The 22,730-nt window shown below is 32.7% G+C and overlaps 3 protein-coding genes across 4 annotated transcripts in view; all 3 read left to right on the forward strand.

The window, feature by feature from the left end:
• LOC125053946 overlaps positions 1-2,437 on the forward strand; it is a 65,916-nt gene extending 63,479 nt beyond the window's left edge. For both annotated transcript variants that reach the window (XM_047655581.1, XM_047655579.1), the window contains one exon: positions 396-2,437. In XM_047655581.1, the coding sequence (XP_047511537.1) occupies positions 396-970 (575 nt within the window). In that variant the 3' untranslated portion in view covers positions 971-2,437. The remainder of the gene's footprint in view (positions 1-395) is intronic.
• A 1,512-nt stretch (positions 2,438-3,949) lies between these two features.
• LOC125054007 (protein D2-like) lies at positions 3,950-11,504 on the forward strand. The gene is made up of 5 exons (XM_047655657.1): positions 3,950-4,069; positions 5,146-5,226; positions 9,758-9,881; positions 10,577-10,790; positions 11,348-11,504. The coding sequence occupies exons 2-5, from the start codon at positions 5,149-5,151 to the stop codon at positions 11,484-11,486; spliced, it is 555 nt and encodes a 184-aa protein (XP_047511613.1). The 5' UTR covers positions 3,950-4,069; positions 5,146-5,148; the 3' UTR covers positions 11,487-11,504.
• A 7,818-nt stretch (positions 11,505-19,322) lies between these two features.
• Positions 19,323-22,730, forward strand: part of LOC125054060 (fatty acid synthase-like) — a 32,137-nt gene continuing 28,729 nt past the window's right edge. Inside the window, exons 1-2 of the mRNA XM_047655735.1 lie at positions 19,323-19,454; positions 22,052-22,244. Of these exons, the coding sequence (XP_047511691.1) occupies positions 19,326-19,454; positions 22,052-22,244 (322 nt within the window). The 5' untranslated portion in view covers positions 19,323-19,325. The remainder of the gene's footprint in view (positions 19,455-22,051; positions 22,245-22,730) is intronic.

Raw genomic sequence — 22,730 nt, forward strand, 5'->3', positions numbered from 1 at the left:
GAAAGGCCGGCAACGCACTTGCGAGCCTTCTGGCACAACATCAGGTGAGCCTCCTGCCCGTTTGCCTCCTATCACATGAATTTAAAAAAAAAAAGTATAACATAAAAAATCAGTCTCTTTATTCTATATGAAAATCACTAAATGCATGTATGCTATTATGTAATGATAATATTAGGCAGCACCTATGCCGATAAGCGATGATTGTATGTAATTTCGTTGTCATTTATTACATAACAAATTACATAATTATTTTCTTAAACTTCATTTACATTATCGGCGCCTGACAATATTTAATTAATTAAATTAATAAATGAACTCGTAAAAAGATTCAGGCGTTTTGCTTAATACGATGTATTGTTTCACATTTCCTAATATTTATATTTTAAAATTTCCAGTGAACACGGGCTACGACTCCGATTGCGAGGAATGGAGAAGCAGCCGGTCCCAGTTCTCAACGACAGCGTTTGACAGCCTCGCCCGCCCCACCAAAACTGCAATGGCGCTAACCCTCAGGAAACCACAGCGAGTAGAACCGGTCCCTCAATATTACCGCCTAAACGACACATCCAAACTAACACCCCTCCAATTCCGACCGAACAATTTCCTCCCCCGACCTCCGAGACTACCTAGAGCCAGCACAGACAAAAGAAACCTGATAGATCATAGGATGTACACCTCTTTACAAAACCTGGAGATGCCAAAGAAACTAAGCGAGCCAAAAAAGCAGAGTGAAAAGAAGAACTACTCAAACATTTCCAACAAGATAACTGGACTGACTAATAAATTGAGAGATTTCGGTAATGGCAACACCATTGGAAGGTTTAAGGCGCAATCGCACAGTGACGTAGCTAATTTAAAGCCAGTATTAAAAAGTCATGATGGAGCAAAGCGATCCGTTGTTCGGACGTGCAGTGCTGAGCCACCAAAGAAAGTTACATTCAGCGCGTTTGCAACTGTCCAAGTCGTCTGAACGTTATAATCGAGAAATTAAAGTTAAATCTAATTCTTTTATCGCAATTGATGTTATTTCAAAACAAGTTCATGTATAAAATTCACTATAATAATGAAACGATCCGACAAAGTGACCTTTTGAAATACTTTTCAATTCTAGAATCTGCGCTAACAGATATAAATTTGATCTTTTATAGGAGCCCTTAGAAGTAGATTTTCAGTCAAGTATTGAAGCACCTTGTAATATATTTTAAATAATATGCAGGTCGGGAAATCGTGTAAATATGTACTAGTAAGCTTTTGTTGGTAACAAGTAATGTTGTATTAGCAAAAACCGATAATATTGATACAGTCAATTAATCAATTTCATGATCAAATATAATGAAATAATATGTTAAATTGAATTTGTAGATTCAGTAGATTCAGAGGGAACAGATAAGGGGTGTGCATATTTCATTTTACATTTAATTAATGACTATTGACTAAGAATGATTATTAAATTACTGAAGACGATATCTACTATTAGAATGTTTGCGTTATATTGACGAAACAAAACAGAACACCATATATAACAAAAAAAAAATTAAATTAAAAGTATCATAACTTCCTATTTTATAAAATCTAGTGACAAATCCCATCCATTACAATTCATATTATTCAGTGATTTCTGTAAAAAGCAGTCAGTAGGAAAGTCACAATTCGCTACTATATTTTCCCGTACCATGAATGCTATGCTGTTAATAAACAAACTATCGAAGCGCGCTCCTATCGACTGCTTTTATTACCTTCATTAGGTTCTCTGGAGTCTACCAGAACCCGCCCAGCCCAAACATGACCAGAAGTCCTTGACCAATTGAAATGCCACCAATCTTTGTGAGAGAGATTGCCGTCGGTCAATTTCAGATGAATGTAAATCTGAAATATTGTTATTTATTTATTCTTTGTGAATAATTATTATAAGCAGTAGTCTGAGTACTCGCTTTGCACTTTGACCTTATATAAGGATCCTTGCACTGACGTAGTTGTATATTTTGTGAGTTTTAGTCACTTATAGCATATGTAATATATACTAATATGTAGTCTTTGAGTATACATTTAAAAAAACATTCGATTTAGTCGAAACGTCGATGTGAAACTTTTCTTAAACTAATTCAACTTTTGTCGGCATAATTGTATAGACCGATTTTAGTCTATGTATAAAATTATAATCTACTCTCATACTTATTATCTAATTTTATTGTCGTTGTATATATGATTTTATGATAATTTTGTTAAATGCACTTTGTCTAACCTAGGCACTTTATTTTGCGCGCCATTTTGCTAATGTTTATCATAATTTTACTTGTATATAAGGATATGTAGATAGATAAATTATGTTATTATGTATAAAAGTATTTACCTTATTTAATAAGAACACTAATGTCATCTAGCTTCTAGAATGTTGTTGTGTTTAGCGAGTTTTTGAAAATAAAGATCATTTTGTTGATGATTGTTGTTTGTAAAACCCAAAAACCCTTTTATTAATAACCATATTTGTTTTAAATAGAATACTGTTCGAGAAAACAAACATTAATGAGCAGAGTACAGGTTTTTTAATGGCTTAGTAACGAGACTTTTAAGCCAAGTCTTATTTTCGGTCACTAATTTTCACTTATTTTTCTGCATGTAATTTCATATGTTATTCTAACGTTCCATTTTCTTAAATCTTCCCCACGGCGGAGTACAGATGAGCAAAACCAAAGACAACTTTTGCAAGCTATTTGATGGTCGTATGAAATATGGAAGTTTGCATTTCTCAGCATCAATAAGTAGATATACCATCTTTGTGAATTCTGACATTGATAAAAATATCAGAATAAGTTTTAACTATCCATAAGCTCTCCGGAAATAGCATGAATTAATAAATAAATGTGTGAGATTAATAGAATATTTAAAACAAATGGAAGCAAGATTAAAAAACGACACATAGTTGCTAATGCTGAAATACATCGCCAATAATGTTTTGGAATTTGACATAAGAACAAAAAAAATGAACAAGAAAAATGTTTAATGTATTATGCTCCTCTGTTGTCTCAATACGCAACGGGATCGAATCCTTGGTAATATAATCCTTGAAAATATAAAGAACCATAGCGAGTTCTCTAAGAAAAAAAATAAATTTAAACTTGGTTCGTTGCTGCTAAAGTATGTCCGAACCAATTCGTCTTAGGGTCCTTTTTTATTGATTAAAGCTTTCCAACGCTCGGTACACTGATACATTGGTAAAAGAATCACAATAATTTTCAATGTGACAAGCATTTATAAGCAAAGATGACATACACGAAGAGAAAATTACAAAACCTAATAGAAAAACGACTTTAAAGTCCTTCATGAACAGCGTACAAATTCTTAAAGGGCCGGCAACGCGCTGGCGAGCCTTCTGGCTATATAAGTGTAGGTACATGGGTATCACTTAACATCACGTGAGCCTTCTATCCGTCTGCCTCCTATTACGTTAAAAAAAAGAGTTTAATCACCCTGCCCCGAAAGCGTACACATTCGGGACGACAGGATTATCTAATAAACAGAGCACCTGCGCCTGACCATACTTCTAGTTCGTCTAGATGACCAGTATTTAGTTGCCGTCGTAGGTCTGTGGAGCTTGAAATACCAATAATATGAATAAACTTGACATTGTGATTCAATTCGTTTAGCGTTATCAATATAGCACTTAAGCACTTCTATTTAGACCTTGTCTATTTATTATTTTATTTTATTTATCTTAATTATATATATTTAGTAGCATGTTTAATTATTTCACCAATAACTATGTTCTTATCTATATTCCAATATTGCTTTTATAAAGTTGAATATTATACCTACATGTTTTGTTTTACGTTATCTCTGTAACTACTTGTTCAAATTGCTAACCATTTTTGTATTGTCTATATCGAGGAAAGATGGCTAAATGGCAATTCAACTGATTTAAGGCGGGTAAAGCTGTGGGGCATAGCTAGTTATATGTGTAAGGTGTTTGGGTTATCAGAAACAATACATTCGGTGTGCGATACTAAACCTTATCGATAAATTGTCGTATTTTTACAGTTGTTCTTTGCTGCCTGTCGCATCAAAACGCAACGTAAGTTTTAATAATGAATTAATTTAACATTTCAATTAACGATATAAAGAATACACAGGTATTTAAAAATTTTATTTGGTTATGATTTGAAAGTCACAAAGTGTCTCGGGAACAAATACAACTTTAATTTAAAAGGTTTTGATGGATTCGCAGCGGATTAAACATATTAAGTTTCATGAATGTTGGAATATTTTAGCTTGAATAACTTAACGGTCTAATTTACAGTTAGTTAGACTTAATATTTTTTAGGGTATTTTATTTCTTAAAAAAATACCTAGTATTAAAAAATTATTTCTATAATTTTGTAAGAACGACTAGCGCCTGCTGTAATTGGTAAAACGTTTCGGTTCACACAAATTGCATTAAATTTTACAATTTGTGTGCTTCTTAATTTTTTGCTAAGAACAAGCTGCAAACTATTATAATAACTTTAAATATAAGTCATTTGTAACGTATTTAGTGTTTAGTGTTTTTTAATCTACAAAAGTAGTTTTGTATCAATCTTGCTTTGAAGAACGTATAAATATTAAAAAAAAGAAAAGAAAATTTAAATTATCATAAAACGCCTGGAGTTTTTAAAAAGCAAATAATTCCCAATTTTGTCTTCCATTTTAAATAATATTATTAGATTATTTTAGTAAAACATTATAATTAATATTACTTTGATAACGTTATATTATATTTTAATAATGAGAAAACATGATACATATAAGAATTGACTATAATGGATTAACTCGTATTGTGTAACTTTTATATAAAATTCTACCTTTTAATTTGCACGCCATTATATATATATGTATGTTCTATAATAATGAAAATATATTATTATTATTATTAATAGATACTCGTTCATTAGTATATTTGAATGGCTTATTTAATTTTCTAGATTACAACTATTTATTGCATTTATCTTAGTATGAAGCGACACGATTGCAAATTGTGATTGCATATTTTATCATCATAATTCACTTCTATATCAGACATATTAAAAACCTTCTTTATAATAATTATGATTTTACAATATAATGATTTAGGTCTTCTCTTCCTAATAAATAACCTAGATTTATTTATTACAGAAAATGTCGGTCGCAAGCACATTCGAGTCTAGCAAAATTGTTCCAGAGGTCATCCCCGTCGCCCCTACAAAAACCATAGAGGTGAGGTCTAAAATAACTTGAATGTTGCGTAACTTTTACACAAGGAGTGCGATTTGACCTTCAGGTAGTGCGGCCGAACCTCAGTTTTTAGAACCAACGCTTTTTATGTGCCTCTTATGACAAATGAAAAAATCATTGTCTAAAACCCAAAAAATCTAATGCCTAAAGCGTTTGAATTAGATGGAAGATGTAAGAAATTAAGAATGTGATATCTCTTTCATAATGGGGCATAGACATAATTAAAAACGAAAATATAAGCCCACGTTATAGGCACACAAAGTCTTCAAAAACTTATCCATTATAAACACCAGATCGACCAAATCATGTTGGCGTTCCTAGAAGAGTAATTATAACATTATATTCCAAATTATAAACACACTGATTAATGACGATAAAACTAATTAAATATTTCAAGATAAGTTATACAATTATTTATAAGTTATACAATCGTATTTTTGTTTATCGAAATAAGCAAAAATATGCGATAATGTGAGCCAAGGTCGCACAGTTTTCGTATCTGTCATACGCGACATTGCACGTACGAAAACCCGTAATTTAAAATAACAAGTAATTCGCCTGGTCAGCAATTTCGCCTCGGCAATGGATTTTTCTTTCAATACATTTAATACTTGCTATATTTACCTACAACCCACGATATAATACACCTACTAAGGAAGCATGTCTATAAAACAAATGACGATCGAAGACGCATGGATTTCATTGGGATTGGGAAGGAATGAGTAGCCAAAGCATGGACAGTGGACTTGGGGTTGAAATAGTTAAATATCTAAATATACAAAGTTTGTCGGGAAATATAAAGTATGATAAAGTTACGCACCTACAAATTACGCACGCGCGTTAAAATATAAAAGTGCTATACTATACATATGTAAGAAGTGTTCTCGATTATGGTTGCTCGCATTGGTTTAAATTTAAAACGAATTTTTAAATCCATGTAGACATAATATTTATTACAAACAAAAACACACACACATATAAACACACAAAATATCAATAATCAAAGAAAAAAAATAAAATGAGAGATATGAAAAACAATAAAGAAAAATTAAAAAAAACCCTTTTCACATTCAGTTCGTTTCAAGTATGTAATGCGTGTGTGCTGTGGCTGTAATTGGCCCTGGCTCAGCATTATGCTGAGGAGCAGAATGTTCCACAGCGCTGGTCATTCTGCCAGAGACCACAGCAGCTAGTTTAAAATGTATCTCCTATATCTATAATAGGTTTAATACCTATAAAGACGCGTGTGAACATTTTAAAACTGATACTTTAGACTCGACTAAAACAATACGATTTATTGCTACATGGACATTGCAAAATTAATTGCAGCTCACTTTTAGAAAAAATTTCCCTTCCACGTTCCTGCCTACCAGACTCGTGATCGTGCTTTGTTTCTCGTTTCTCACATCAACACGAACTACGCAAAAAACTGAGTTTTGTATCGCGCAGCCCGGACATTCAACAACCAATATTTAAGCCTTGACTTGTTTAAGCTATCGTGGAATATGTTTAATAGTAGTATTACGAATATCCATAACGCAAAATCAACTGCATAATAAGCATACCCCACATAAACACCCTCACTTTACAACTATCACACTACACAGCCAAATTAGGTACTTGGTTAAATGTATTGAATAATTTTTATTGTTTTTTTATTTTGTAAACGTTTGAACCTTTTTGTTAATATTATGTAATACATCTTTGGCTATATCTTAAGTAGAATTGTATTTTATTATATATAATTTATGTTAACTGTAGGATTTCGAAATAAATAGAGAGGAGGCCTATAACAAAGAATAAAAAACCGTTTTTAGTTAATAATAATATTTTTTTAAATATCCTAAATTATAACACTATCTGTTTCGGAAATCAAGAAAATCAGGTGTATTGTTAGGAAACAGATCTAGCTAGCTTCATAAAAATCAGCTCTGTATAATAGCAGTACCTCCGTAAATAATATTGAATTTTTTGGTTTCATTTGACAGGGATTTTGAACTTGAACAAGAGTCTAATTTGACACCTTCAATTATTATGATGACGCCATTGCGATAAGTTAATCGAACCGCTGAGAATATAATATACAACCTCGACCTTAGCCATAGCGGCCTTCAGGTCAGTAGTTGGACTAGTCGAGGATCCTACCTTTAGGTCGGAGTCCATCCTTTCTCCACACAAATTGTATACGTATCTAGACTTCATAGTTCTCGATACATTTCGAATAACAACATTTTTGACATCTACATTATTAAAGTTTCTATTACGTTTTTTCCAATACCTAACTGTTATCGGTTAAAAGCGTTTTATTGAAATTGCAATACCCGCGTCAACTGAAGAAGAAATATAATTAAATCCAAAATCAAAAGGTATCTGGTTATAGCAATCAAATTCACAGATAATAGAAATAAAACTATTTTACAATACTAGGTAGGGCAGTTCTTCTTGCACTTGATTTGAGAACTGGCAATATGTATACATGATTAATTTTATTTTGACTTCATTACGCTTTTAAGGTATTGCCATTAAAAACACTTAAGGTATGTTATAGGTTATATAGTGGCTTCAGCGTGCGACTCTAATCCCTAAGGTCGTAGCTTCGATCCCCGGCTGAGCACCAATGGACTTTCTGTCTATGTGCGCGTTTAACATTCGCTCGAACGGTGAAGGAAAACATCGTGAGGAAACCAGCTTGCCTTAGACCCGAAAATTCGATGGCTTGTGTCAGGCACAGGAGGCTGATCACCTACTTGTCTATAAGATTCATAAATGATCATGAAACAGAAACAGAAATCTGAGGCCCAGACCTAAAAATTTTGTAGCGCCACTGATTTATTTATTTTATAACAAGAGTAAAAAATATCTGATATATATCCTATCTATAAATATATTAGATAGAACAACTCATTATAAATCAACATCTCTTTTCATTACAGCATGAACCCAATTTAAGAGAAAGAGACAACAAACTGGTTAAAACAGCTATGTTGACTGATTTTGTTTTTGTTTGCGACACGTGAAATATGATTCGGAATGACACAAAAATAAATTACAATTACAAGTGTTTAATAAATTAAATGGCTAATGAACTGAAATGAATGAATTATAAAAAAAAAGGGTGCGTGTACTTATGTACGCGCGTAAGAAGTTATACTTCTTTAGCATTATTAAAAATAGTTTGGCTTTGTTCCACCTCCAGTTTTTGATGTTTCACAGCGATAAGATGACAACTCTTTTTTTGTATTCAATTTTGTGCACTTACACTGATTCATCAATTGTTTTTTGTCTCTTGTCCTTATATTTGCTAGATTAAATCAGAAAAATTACATGTTTTGATTAAACAATGTGGTCATTTTTTTAATCAAAACATTACCCGATAATAATAATACATACGGATAGTTAACCTCAATTGTATTTTTTCACAAATATTAATTAGTATTGGTTTAAATATTCAATTTAAATCACTTCTGATTATAATTCAAAAAGCATTGCTAAATTTCTTTGAAAAAATAATTAAAACTCCTTTATTTGTTTAAAAGGTAAATGACAAATGTCATTATGGTCATTCAAAATTTTTGGCATACGAACTTCACGCATATTCTATTTCTTTTTACTTGTAGATTGTCTTATTCCTATCTCGCTCGCGCACGCTATAATCACACTCCTAATTTTGTGTCACAGGTGCGCGCGCATTGTAAAATTTCACTCTCATAAATTTTTCATAACGCGCCTAAAGAAGTATAACTTCAAAAATATCAGAATTAAGATCATTATCATTTTGCAGACAATTAAATCAATTTTAATCTATTGTAGGGATTAATTATTTGTGCATAAGTACTTAGAATTATTCCTTAGCGATTACCTAAGCCAGTTAATAAAAATTAAGAGCGGGATCTCAACAGACCATTCAAATAAAATCAGTCTAAAACTGAACAACAATTTATCATTTTCTAATTCAATATGGAAATAACTTGCTATGTCAAAACGGGACGGTGTCATTTTTTATTTTAACTAATATAAATAAATAAACTTAACAATTTAGCACCCTTGGATCAGCTCTTGTATTAGTTCAGGCCGTCTATGGGGACATTTAAAATTTAATTTACAAATTATTTTATTAAAAACCTCCGATCGTTTGCACACTGCTGAGCGTTGGGTAGATTACTGCACCGCTGTTTCATCTCTGACGATCTCCAGGTAACTGGCGTCAGAGACCGTAGTACCCATGTTTTGTGATACCTGGTCTGTCTATCATAATGGGCTGCATCCTCTTGGTCTTTTTCCTTACTGGTTACCGGGCAATGGGCAATTACAACACTCTCTACTCTTGGTTCTATTGGCTGTCCAGAATACGCAGCATTCGTGGCACCACATTTTGAAAGCGTAGATGCGGCGTCTATCAGCCACTTATGGTCCATGATTTGACGATGTACTTTTGTCTTTACACCTCCTTACCATATATTGTCTTGAAGCGTCTATATATCTAGTACTAATTAATGTTTCTTTACTTTTTCAGTTGAAATACCCAAGTGGCGTGGTAGCCCAACATGGCAATGAACTCGCTCCAACAAAGGTCAAAGTTCAACCAGCTGTTTCCTACGAAGCGGATCCTAACGCTTACTACACCTTAGTCTTCACAGGTATTGTACTGAAGATCTCAAACGCAATTATTGCTTTCCCTTTCAAATATCTGAAATTGCATATAAAACTTGCCCTTAAAACCTGTTTTAATAAGGTAAGAACAATGAAATAATGTAATAGTGAAGTTTGTAAACGTTAAATAATTTTAAACATTTAAATGAATACAATTTCTATAACAACTTCCGTCCGTTAGTTCCCACGGATTTATTAATTTTACGTGGTGAAAATTCATGAAATCACTGGTTTTAGCTAGTCGTTTGGTCCATATCTCAATCAATGTGTTCAAGGTGGAAGTTTTAATGTATGTTGTAATGTATAATGTATTGCAAGAATATAGTACAAAAATGTGTAAGGTGGTATAATCGTAAGTTCGCATATTCTGCCACACACAATGTAAAATTGTACATTATACATGTTACATTATACATTACACATTATACATTATACATTATACATTATACATTATACATTATACATTATACATTATACATTATACATTATACATTATACATTATACATTATACATTATACATTATACATTATACATTATACATTATACATTATACATTATACATTATACATTATACATTATACATTATACATTATACATTATTAGTCATATGAATTGGTCAATTCTTATATAATTTGTATCGTACATATATATTGTGTGCCTATGAACGGTTTACTCTTCCAGACCCTGACAACTACAACGGCCCAGAGCAAGTATACCGTGAATGGCACCATTGGTTGGTTGTTAACATTCCTGGCAACAATGTCGCTTCTGGTGAGGTTCTGTCTGGCTACATTGGTTCTGGACCACCAGAAGGCACTGGCCTCCATCGTTACGTCTACATTCTCTACAAGCAGCCTGGAAAACTTAATTTTGACGAAAAGAAGTTAACCAACAAGTATGTTATTTTCTTTGATAAGTTATCGTGCTTTGAAGCGCTTTTGAAATCATTGTTGTAATTGTTTTGTCTGTAATGTTGGTACTCTAAGTTGCTGTGTTTATATGTTCGTGTCTTTGTACTTATTATTAATGTAGTTCTGTTACTCCTACTTTTATAAAAATAATCTTATCTGTGGAGCAACTCAAGGACACTTCTCTAGTACTTGTATTATCTGTATTCTATGTGTGATGTGTGTGTATTTTCTTCTATAAAACAATTAAATAAATTCAATATCCCGTAGATACCAAATGAAAACTAATTTAAAATTTCTTCGTAAAACTGTTATTATCATATTATGCGACCTCTGTCGCGATTCAAATCCGTATCTTCCAATGGAATTTTATCAATACCAAGCTATTAACTGATACAAATGCAAAAACAGGTCCCCAACTTTAAGATACTCCTTGGGTTTATCGTTTTGGCATAAAAAGTTACCTCTTTTTACATTTTGACTTTAAATATTAAAACTGTTAGATGATAAAACTGCTCAATTAAACAAACTTTAACTATTTCAGATCCATCGATGGCCGTGCTGCCTTTTCAACGAAGAAATTCGCTGAAAAGTACAACTTGGGAGCGCCTGTTGCTGGCAACTTCTATCGCGCACAATTTGATGACTACGTCCCACTATTGTACAAGAGTTTAGGTGTTTAGAAATAAATATTATATATAGTTGATGTTTTACTAATATTTTTCAAAATAACATTTTGGAGTGTCATAACTTGTTATGATGTAAGTTCCTTTTGGTTTTGCAACCTTTTTAGGTTTGGGGATTTTTGTATCTAGGTACACACGCCGTCGAATTTTTGGGTCTAAAATAAATAAAAAATAAAATAAAATATGTTTACTATGGAGCATAAGATACATGTATCATGGTCCAAGATCCCAGGGCCGCCAGACATCACGTATTTTCTGACGGATGAAATGTGGATGATTGGGTAGTGTAAGTATGTACTATGATCGTATGCCTACCTGCTAGCTTGGTCAAACGGCCAATTTCCAGGTATCAGGTAATTAAGGTACACAAAAACATTACTTACTTCACGTAAATTCTCATGGCTGATTTTTATATATGTTTTCGAGTGTATAGTTAAAAATAAATTGTCAATACTCCCAGACACTTTCCGTCGGCCATATTGCTTAACAGACGCTTTAAGGGTCTCAAAATAATTAGTCAACTTCACGTAAATTCTGACGCTTCATTTTTATATATGTTCATCCGACAACTATTTTAAAAGCTTTGACAAGAAGACAGACCGATCCAAGGGGCCAATCATCCCCTAAACTAAATTTTAATATCTCTATGAGTGAGAGAGCATTATCTACGCGCATGAGACTGAGTGAGACCGACTGCGCTGTTAAAGCCATGAAAATTACTTGAAAAATTATTATTTTTCAAAAAGGGCAAGCAAAAGCCGTTTAATATTTTGAAGAAAAATGAAGAGTACCAACAAAGCATTTCACCGTTTTGGTACGTTGGATTTTGTTGGTGATGTAGATGAAGAAGAACGTGTATTCAACATAATACAAAAATTTATCTGTGATGTTTACAATTTTCCTGGAATAATTGATGTAGATGCTGCCAGACTACAGTTGTTTATCATTTACATACATGGTATCTGATAAAAATGAAGAATTCAATCGAAAGAATTTAAGAAACTTCGATGCCAGTAACTTACCACCTTGTAAAAGTGAGCTTTGGCAACAGTTTCGACGGGCTAGCTTTGGAACAATGCAAGTATGAAGATGATAAATATTTTCAACCCCGAAAACAATGGCTGGACACTACAAGATGGTAAATATGATTTTCATTGGTTCGATGGAGATCAATTACCGGGTTTTGTCAGTGAGTCGCTGGAAGAACAATCAGGTAAATTATTTTCGTTTCTCATATTATTTGTATCTTTTTAGTTTTTTCAGACCTTCATTGTTTAACTTGTTTTTTACAGAGGAAGAAAATAAGGATAATGCTGATGATGACGATCACGATTTAGATATTCAATTTCAAGATTGATATTTGATGATGATGATAATGAAGATTAAAAGCCACTGTTAAGAAATATTGAAGAATTAATATTTTTCCACTTTGTTTCCAAATTTCCAATAAATAATTAATTAAAAAAATTGCTGCTATTTAAATATAAGTAGTATTTTTTAAAAATATTTTTTAGTTCTAATTAATAAATTGAAAAAAAAAAAAAAAATGTCGGCTAACTTTAGTATTATTTATTATGTGTCAATTTTTTTCTTATTTTTGTTGCTATAATTTACTTGTCAACAAAAGTTCTAAAAATTATAAAATATCTGTTCAAGTATTTTCATGGCTTTAACAGCGCAGTCGGTCTCACTCAGTCTCATGCGCGTAGATAATGCTCTCTCACTCATAGAGATATTAAAATTTAGTTTAGGGGATGATTGGCCCCTTGGATCGGTCTGTCTTCTTGTCAAAGCTTTTAAAATAGTTGTCGGATGAACATATATAAAAATGGAGCGTTAGAATTTACGTGAAGTTGACTAATTATTTTGAGACCCTTAAAGCGTCTGTTAAGCAATATGGCCGACGGAAAGTGTCTGGGAGTATTGACAATTTATTTTTAACTATACACTCGAAAACATATATAAAAATCAGCCATGAGAATTTACGTGAAGTAAGTAATGTTTTTGTGTACCTTGATTACCTGATACCTGGAAATTGGCCGTTTGACCAAGCTAGCAGGTAGGCATACGATCATAGTACATACTAACACTACCCAATCGTCCACATTTCATCCGTCAGAAAATACGTGACGTCTGGCGGCCCTGGGATCTTGCTCTATCACTTATTCCACGTCATTAAGTTTGAATTTGTAGGCATCCCTACTAATCGGCAAAGAAGACAGAGGGTGTAGGCCGAGAGAAAAAGCCGGCGTAAAAAACTCTCGGTACTCTTTTAAAATAGCAAATCATCAAACAACACTTATTTTAAAACAAATATCGCAAATTAATTAGAAGTAGCCTGTCTATACTGACTTTATAGTAAGCCTTTTTACACAGCTTTTCTTTAATACATTTCTTAAATTTATTAAAAGAGATAAAAGAGCCTCTGGGATTTTATTAAAGAAGAGTATCCCTTTTCCCAAAAAAAGAATTACTAACTTTAGATAGTCTGGTACGGGGAAATTGTAGCCTGCGTTTGTTCCGAGTATTAACATAGTGCGTATGTTCTATTCTAGTAAACTTATATATTTTTGTATACATATACATAATGCAAGCCGGTTTCCTCACGATGTTTTCCTTCACCGTTCGAGCGAATGTTAAATGCGCACATAGAAAGACAGCCCATTGGTGAACAGCCAGGGATCGAATCTACGACCTCAAGAATGAGAGTCGCACGGTGACGCCACTAGGCCAACACTGCTCTAGTTTGTTGAAAATATGATAGTTTATATATTAAATTATTATTATGATTATTAATACCCACGATCAATCTTCTCTATTACGCTGTTATTTTGGAATACAATGGTAAAATTTAACATATATAAAACCCCAAAAGATAGTCGAGAGTCATAGATGGTCTTACAAGTGGAAGTAACTGCTACGCTAAGACATAATATGTACTACAATTAAAAATAGTTTGACCTTTTTCTGACTCCTTTTTCGGTGTCGCTTATTAACTTATTAACTTAATTTTATTGCCGTTAAAACAGTTCATCGGCGGATGTGATGCCGGTTTTTGAAAAACCAGTTAAAACAAGGCGTAATGGAAAATGAAAGACGATGACACATAAGTTCACGCGTAGCTCCGATATACGTAAACGAATTTTAATTTGTATCATAAGATCTTATAAATAAATAAATAATAAGTTACACATTTACAATTTAAATAAACATTTATTTTCGTTTTAAATAGCACCTGTAGGTTAACCAATAAATAAATAAACTGGATCCGAAATCGCAGGACAAGAAAAAGATGGCGCGTAACGGAAAAATGTGACGACGTCACGTGACGTAAATTTTTTTCCAACGCCGATAAAGAAGTTTCACTTCAATAAACACTATCCGTAAGTGACCCATAGCAACGTAGGTTAAAGATCAACACAGGGTATCCTATGAAGGGGACTCTGATTTTTAATAAATTGCACCGCTTTAACTAAAGTACTCTGTTTTTTTTCGTAAACACAATTTGACAGAATGAGACGAATGATTTAGTTTTTATAAACAAGGGTGCTAGTCTGCTGGATACAGCTAGACTTGTTTACAGCTTAATGGCTTATGGCTTATTATTATGGGCTCATGCTGCTGATGTCGAAACTATTTTCCTCCTGCAGAAGAGGGCTATTCGTGCAATCTATAATCTAAAATGTAGGAAATCTCTGAGAGATAAATTCAAGGAAATTAATATACTTACCTTTCCCTCGCAATATATTTATGAAAATATTATGTATGTATACCAAAATAGGGATAAGTTTACTAGAATAGAACATACGCACAATGTTAATACTCGGAACAAACGCAGGCTGCAATTTCCCCGTACTAGACTATCTAAAGTTAATTTAAAAAAAATGATTGACTCGCTTGAAACTCGAAAAATGCTTGAGTGAGTTACAGAATCGCAAGGCAGATCTTCCGTAGCCTTTTACGCCTGAAATAGCCTGTACGAAAGGCGTGGATGAGATTTATTTTCTTTTGCTTGATGAATCGACTGCTCTAATATTTTAATTTTAATTTGTAAATTAAATCTTTTTCAGAAAAATATATCGAATCCGTTATTTACGTATTTAACTAACGCATAAACAAAAAAAAAATGAGCGTGTACTAGTGTACACACGTTAGAAGTGAAACTTCTTTATGACCTTATTTTTCGAAAAATTATCTATATGCAACTAACTTTACAGAAATTGGTTAAATAAAGTTAAATTAGATAAAGTTTAACAAAAGGCTTTTAATATCACAGACTTGAATACAAATAATACAATTATTTCATTTTACCTTATTACCACTAAGATTATTACAGAATTTCATAAATTGTAATATAATTTTTAGTATCATTGTTATAGTTATTATAAATTTTTGTTATTAATGGTTTAGAATCTCTTCGAATCAACCGTGGTAGGGACGAGAAAAAGACGCGCGTAACGGTCAAATGTGACGCGTAACCGAAACATGTGACGCGTAACCGAAAAATGTTACACTAAATTTTTTTCCAACCCCGATAAAGAAGTTTCACTTCAATAATACGACTTCAATCCGTGTAGTAATGAATATTTACGTATTTTAATCAAAAGTCAGTATTCTTTTTTCCAAATTTAAATACAAAGATCAAATGTCGAATCGTCGTTCCATTTTTAGTAAACTTTCAGTTTTAATCAATTAATAAAACGTCATTGCACTGACGTAATTGTCTATTGTTTTTATTAATTTCTTAAACATTTTTAAGCCTTTGTTTTTATCTGATATATGTTATGATATGATATGATATTATCCACAGTCCGTTAATATTCAAGTTTCTCTCTTAAGAAGAACAAATTTTTTACTTATGATGTTATTAATCGATCAGTATGAACTGCATACTGATCAGATTATTTAAATTTATTAATCATTGTAGTTGCCACCGTTAATGTTTTATAACCAAATTAGATTCAAAATGACGTTAAAAAGAAACGTTCAACTATATTCTTTTCAACCTTGTACTGGTCATTAACCCTTTGTTGCGTGTAATACAAATAAAATATAGTTTTCTGATTAATATAAGAATAGTTATTACAAATTTAACTTTATATATTAGTTAAAGAAAACACTTTTTTACCGGATTGAAGTTATGTATTAAACGAAACGAACGTCGGAAAAATTTTAAATCATGTAAAATAATTGTAAATTTATAATAATACATAACTTCAATCCGGTAAAAAAGTGTTTTCTTTAAATGTGTAAAAGTTATGTTCATATATTAGTTATTTAGTTTATAGTTAATAAGTAAATCGAGTCTTAGTGCTTAGATTTCCATATGTCAGAGACTTATTAGATGATTATTGAATTTATCTTTAATTAAAATGTTTGCCTATACAATCAATTATTATTTATGTTTAAATAATTAAAGTTTATAAGGGTAAATGTTAATTTTATTAATACACAAAAGCACAAAACAGAAGAACAATTCAAACAATAACTAACCTTAAATAATACAGTATTTACAATTTTATTAACCTACAAAGTAATAATTAAAAATAAATAAAATAAAAATCAAAATAAATTTAAAAAGTTTGGTCCCTGTGGCAGTGTACCTTTAACGCTGGCAGCATTTCAGTATTTAGTGAATTGTATTTGTATTTCCTAAATTGGGATCATTTCTAGACTTCCTAAACTTGTTTACTATCTACAACTTACATATAACTAACTTCACTAAGTAATTAAAATAATTATATTTTTATATATAGCCTAAACCGTTATATTTATATACAACAATTAAAAGAGACATAAATCAATTTGAATTCGTTGAATTTAAATCATGTATTGACACCTACTTAAAGATACTTTTACATATGATGTGGAAATAAAATTATTAGTTTTATTATTATTATTTTTATTAATATTATTAGGACGAAAACATTTAAAGTAATTTGAAAAAACTTTATTATAGTAATTTGGATGTTTAGTTAAAACAGTGGCGTAACAATAGGGTGGCAGGGTTGGCAAAATGCCACGGGCCCCCGACCCAAGAGATATTATGTTCTATGGATGATTGTGAAGTCTCCAATACGCATTGGGCTAGCGTGGGGACTACAGACCATTCCCTCTCGCCTAAGAGAGGAGGCCTATGGCCATTAGTGGGACATATACAACGTGTAATTGAGTACGCGGAAAATCTCGAAGTTTATTAAAACTAAACAGAGTAAAACGTGACGATTTTATTGATAGGGCCCCATCAAAAGAATTTGCCACGGGCCCCAGGTGGTTACGCCACTGGTTAAAAAGACAGTGCTCTAGCATTCCCTGTGTGGTAGGCAGCTAGTCTCTTCCATTTGACATGTTAACGGTATTTGACATAATAATTCTTTTTAAGTGGTTAAAGATGAAAGGGCCTCTGATGAAGAAAATGCTTTGTGCGAAGAAAGTGCGTTTTTATGTGTAGTTATTTGTAGGCGTTGCAAATAATGTGGTGTGGTCGGAGTTTGTTTCCAAAAAGTCATGGAAAATGACTTTGGCTAATGATTGACGCTGGCTAATGCACAAATCGTGCCAGAGCAATTAAAAAAAAAACTTCCATAAGGCAAATTAGATTTGCTCCTTTTCCATCACACTTATGTTAAAAAAGCCCGTAAAGTTTGTATAAAATAAATTATTGTTAATAATTACAATTATACGTATTAAGTCCATATGACATTTAATTTCGATTCACATTTGTATTTTCAAAAAGACCACCCTCTATAAAAGAGTCAACGCGTCCCGTTAAACAAAGTTAACCAATTAATCAATGCATGCATATTCTAATTAGCTATTAGAACTTATAAGTACGAGACCCTGATACGAAAAAAGGTAGTGGAAGAATAGTGTGTCGACATAACAGACAAGGTAATTTTTTAAATTTCGAATATGGTTAATATTCCTTTTTTATTTTTTTTAATGCACTAAAAAGTATTTAATAACAACATTTATTTTTTGTACTGTTTGACCTTGTATTTCTAAGAGAATGTATTTCTTAAGTGTATATTAGTTTATTTACAAGGGGTTTTTTTTCGGCTAATATTTTGCAGACTTAGTAAAATTAGGCGATTTCGTTCGACAATCCTTATGCTCCCGAATCCCCAGATTTTGTTACGTTAAAATGGTAGAGATTGTAGTCGTTGTTACATATAAAATTAGATTTATTAAATTTAACATAGATTTGTTTGGATTATGATTTTTGATCATTTATTTGAATTTCGAATTCTCCATGTACTAGTGGACGATTTCCATTTTACAGTAGTTGAAGATGTTCCAGTGTCGTCTTGATTAGTTTTTTCATTTGGTGCAGCCCTGCGATTCTGTAACTCACTTTTCGAACTCACACAGCGGTTTTAACATCGGCGGTCGCTCGAAAGTGAGTTCGAAAAATGAGTTACAGAATCGCAGGGCTGTACATAATTTATTATTCCGGATTACACAGTCATATATTTGTTGTCTCTATGTTGTACTGAAAAGTCTGGTAGTTTTTCAGTCTTTTCAACCTGTCAGATATCACAATCTTTCACTGCAATTTGGCTATTTAACTGAAAAGATTCTCAGTATGATTTTGATAACGTCTGTTATTATATTAATAAGAACTTAACGACATGTATAATTTCTGTCGTGTTTCCAATGTAAAAAACTTCATATGCCTTGTACCAAAACTGTAACTGTTACTACTAAACAACATTTCGATACTTTAAATCATTAAATGGAAAATAACGCAGTTATTCTGATTAGTTATACACACAATAATTTAAAAGTAAATAAATTGTACAATTTGTAATTTTATGTTTTTCATACAGTAACATCATGGTGCTAACACAGAAGTTCACTGAAAATGACACCGTTCAACAAGATAGCGTTGTCATCTCTGGAATGGCTGGCCTCTACCCCCAGTCTCACAATGTCAAGGAATTTAAAGACATTCTCTATAACAAGGTATTGTTTTTATTTATAACAGAAACACTTTTTAATGTTAATATATGTTAAGAATGTCCCAAATTTATTAAGTTCTGGAATTATAGAAACATTAAATAATTAATATAATACTTTTCATAATGTTTACTAAACAAAAATGTGTGTCATTTAAAATATATTTTTTTTTGTTAATTCTCCGGAGAGGCGAAAATAAAACGAAACTTTGCATTCGATTGTGATTGGTCAAACGGTCGTTGTAACATGACGTATTATATCGTGTGTCAATGCGCATTGATTGGGCCAGAGATGCTGTTGACCTCACAATCCAGCGTCTTTTGTTTTAAATTGAATTTATCTATGGAAAAAACAACAATAGGAAACCTGTGGTAACTAAAATACAACTAAAGAAAGGATCTATCAAAAATGTAATCTTATTAAAGTTTATAAGTCTTTTTCCGTACCCCGCAAAGCTATGACCCCTGCAAGCTACATGCATAGCGTGAAATAGTGAAGTGAATAAAAATACCAAAATTTAGAAGGAAATAAAAAATACCTAATTATGTTTAATACTATTTCTTGACTTTGCAGCAGTCTCTATAATCTAAGACTGAAACACTACAACACTTTACTAAACACAATTTTAAAACTTTTACAAACAGCCATTTCCAAAATAAATACAAAAAAGAGGTAGGTTCCTACTTAAAAAAAAAACGACGGGTTGCACTCCGGGAGTGCCGGCAGAAGTAAAAACTTGAATATTAACGTTGTGCATTTTTGATATTTTGGAATGGTTAGGGAATAATTTTGCACGAATTGCTTTAATTATTAGTATAAAAGTACTATCATTTATGTGGTAGAATACAATATTTATTTATTGCGCTATCGTACACAAATATGACATACGCCGTGACAATATTAAATACGCCGCGCCAGCTGTCTTCTCTCCATCCATCTTACGAATTTTCGATCAGGTCACGTGTCCTGACGCGAGTTTAACATTTTTTACCCAAAAAAAGTGTACAACGCCGCTAAAGAAGTTTTCACTTCAAAAAAAACCCTTCTTAAAGTAGTAATAATAAAGTACATATGTCTCTTTTCTCGCTATACTTTAGAAAATTTTCTTCTATTTATACATTTCTTATGCTATTTGTGGTATTCCTCACATTATAAAACAAAAGTCACAGTTACATTTTGTTAGTTTTAATCCTAAGACGTCAATGCATATGATGTCGTCTGTTATTAAGCGTGTTCTGTTTAATTAATTAGTGATGAAGGAGCGCGGTAAACAATTATCTAGTTTAATTTACACACAATACGAATACATAAATTTATTATTTTAGTAATAAATTAAAACATACAAAAATATATTTTCTTTTTTCAGTTATCTGAACTGCGTATTTATTATTTCGTAGAGCTTGGTAGTCCTTTTCTTTTAATATGGTTATCCTGCCAATGCTAATTTACTGGACTTTTAATTGACTGGACTAAACAATTTTAATATATACTATAAGCGTAGTTTCACCGACACGATAATACATTTGAATGTGTCTGTTATATGTGTGTGTGTGTTGGCTTTATCACGTACACGTTATATCGAATAGTTAACGGGTAGTAATTAGTGTTAAGCGCCAGACAAAACTGGTTTATTTCGCTTACGTATGTAGATTCACATAATAATAAATAATAATTAAAAATTTATTTACAAATGCATGCATAGGGATTCGAAACTACGACCCCAGGGATGAGAGTCTCACGTTGAAATCACTAGGCCAACATTACTCAAACCATTCATCAAATGCTTGTTCTTAGACCTACAACGCACTAGCGGCTGGCCGCAATGCGGTATGCCGCTGCGGCGGGCCGCACATCGATTATTACATGAAACCGCACGATAACAACGCACTGACTTGCGGTCAACCGTCAACCGCTCCGGTTGATCTGGAGCTGCGGCGAGCCGCACCAGTTCAATGATGCGGCGCGCCGCGTCCCCTCCACGCACTAGGCGCGGTTAGCCGTCCTACCTACGTCATCGCATATAATTATTTAACAAATGTAAACAAAATATTGTAAACCTATTTTAAAAGAGTAAAAAATAAAAAAATAAAATATGTTTATTATGGAACATAAGATACATGTATCACTTATTCCACGTCATTAAATTTGAATTTGTAATATTTCAAGAACGACAAGCACTGACGAGTGACGATTGCGGCAGACCGCAATAGGACCGCAATAGGGACGGTTAGCCGGAATACGGCATGCCGCTACGGCAGACCGTATATACTGCGGCCTGCCGCAGCGGCACACCGCATCACGGCCAGCCGCTAGTGCGTTGTAGGCCTTAATGATATGACCAGTACCACCCATAACACTACGTAAGGTCGAATAACTATCGTAATAGAATAGTAACGATAGGTTGAATATTAAAATTAAGAAACACCTCGAATAGTATTCGTGTAGTAAACTATACAAATTGTATGAAAAATCGATGTAACAACTAAAATAATTGCATAGAGTTTATTACTATTAATTCAAAAAGGGAGACTTTGACCCTGATTGACCTTTGATCGCTTCGTTTCTACTTTTGCGTATATTCTAAAGAAGCATTGTTTTTATAGGTTAATCCAATCAAACCAAAAGAAACCCGTTGGAAGTACAACCACCCGGAAGTAGCGAATAGTACTGGCAAAGTTCCGGAGTTGGAGTATTTCGATGCTCAATTCTTCAAAATCCACTATCGATTGGGCAACTCAATGGACTCTATGTCCAAGAAAATATTGGAGCAAGCCTTCGACGCAATTTACGATGCAGGTATAGACACAGTTTATATATAAATCAAATTTAATATTTTAATTTTTCATAATCGTGTACTCGTATTTGGCATTCTGATAAACAATAAACTACAAGCTCCCAGCTTTTCCGAATGCTAAATCATAAAATGACTGCTTCACGACTGATTTGAGAGCGACCGCCGATGCGAAAACCGCTGTGTGAGTTCGAAAAGTGAGTTACAGAATCGCAGGGCAGGTCTTTTACGGGCTGAGCAGCCATTTGATTCACGCATTCAAATCCCTATCAGGGGACTCTACGACATGCGGCAGAATCAACGGGGCCTGTACGAGTTGGTTTCCTATTGAGAAAGGTGTAAGACAAGGTGGAGTTGCCTGCACGTAGCTGTTTAACTTATTTATAGATTTGGGAGAGAGAGTGATCGCAGATTAAAAGTGGGCCAGTTACTTGTGAATGGTCTCCTATACACGGACGACCAAGTGAAACTGGCGTCTTCGTTGGTGATAT

Source organism: Pieris napi, chromosome 11, assembly GCF_905475465.1.
Source record: "Pieris napi chromosome 11, ilPieNapi1.2, whole genome shotgun sequence".
Classification (NCBI taxonomy): Eukaryota; Metazoa; Arthropoda; class Insecta; order Lepidoptera; family Pieridae; genus Pieris; species Pieris napi.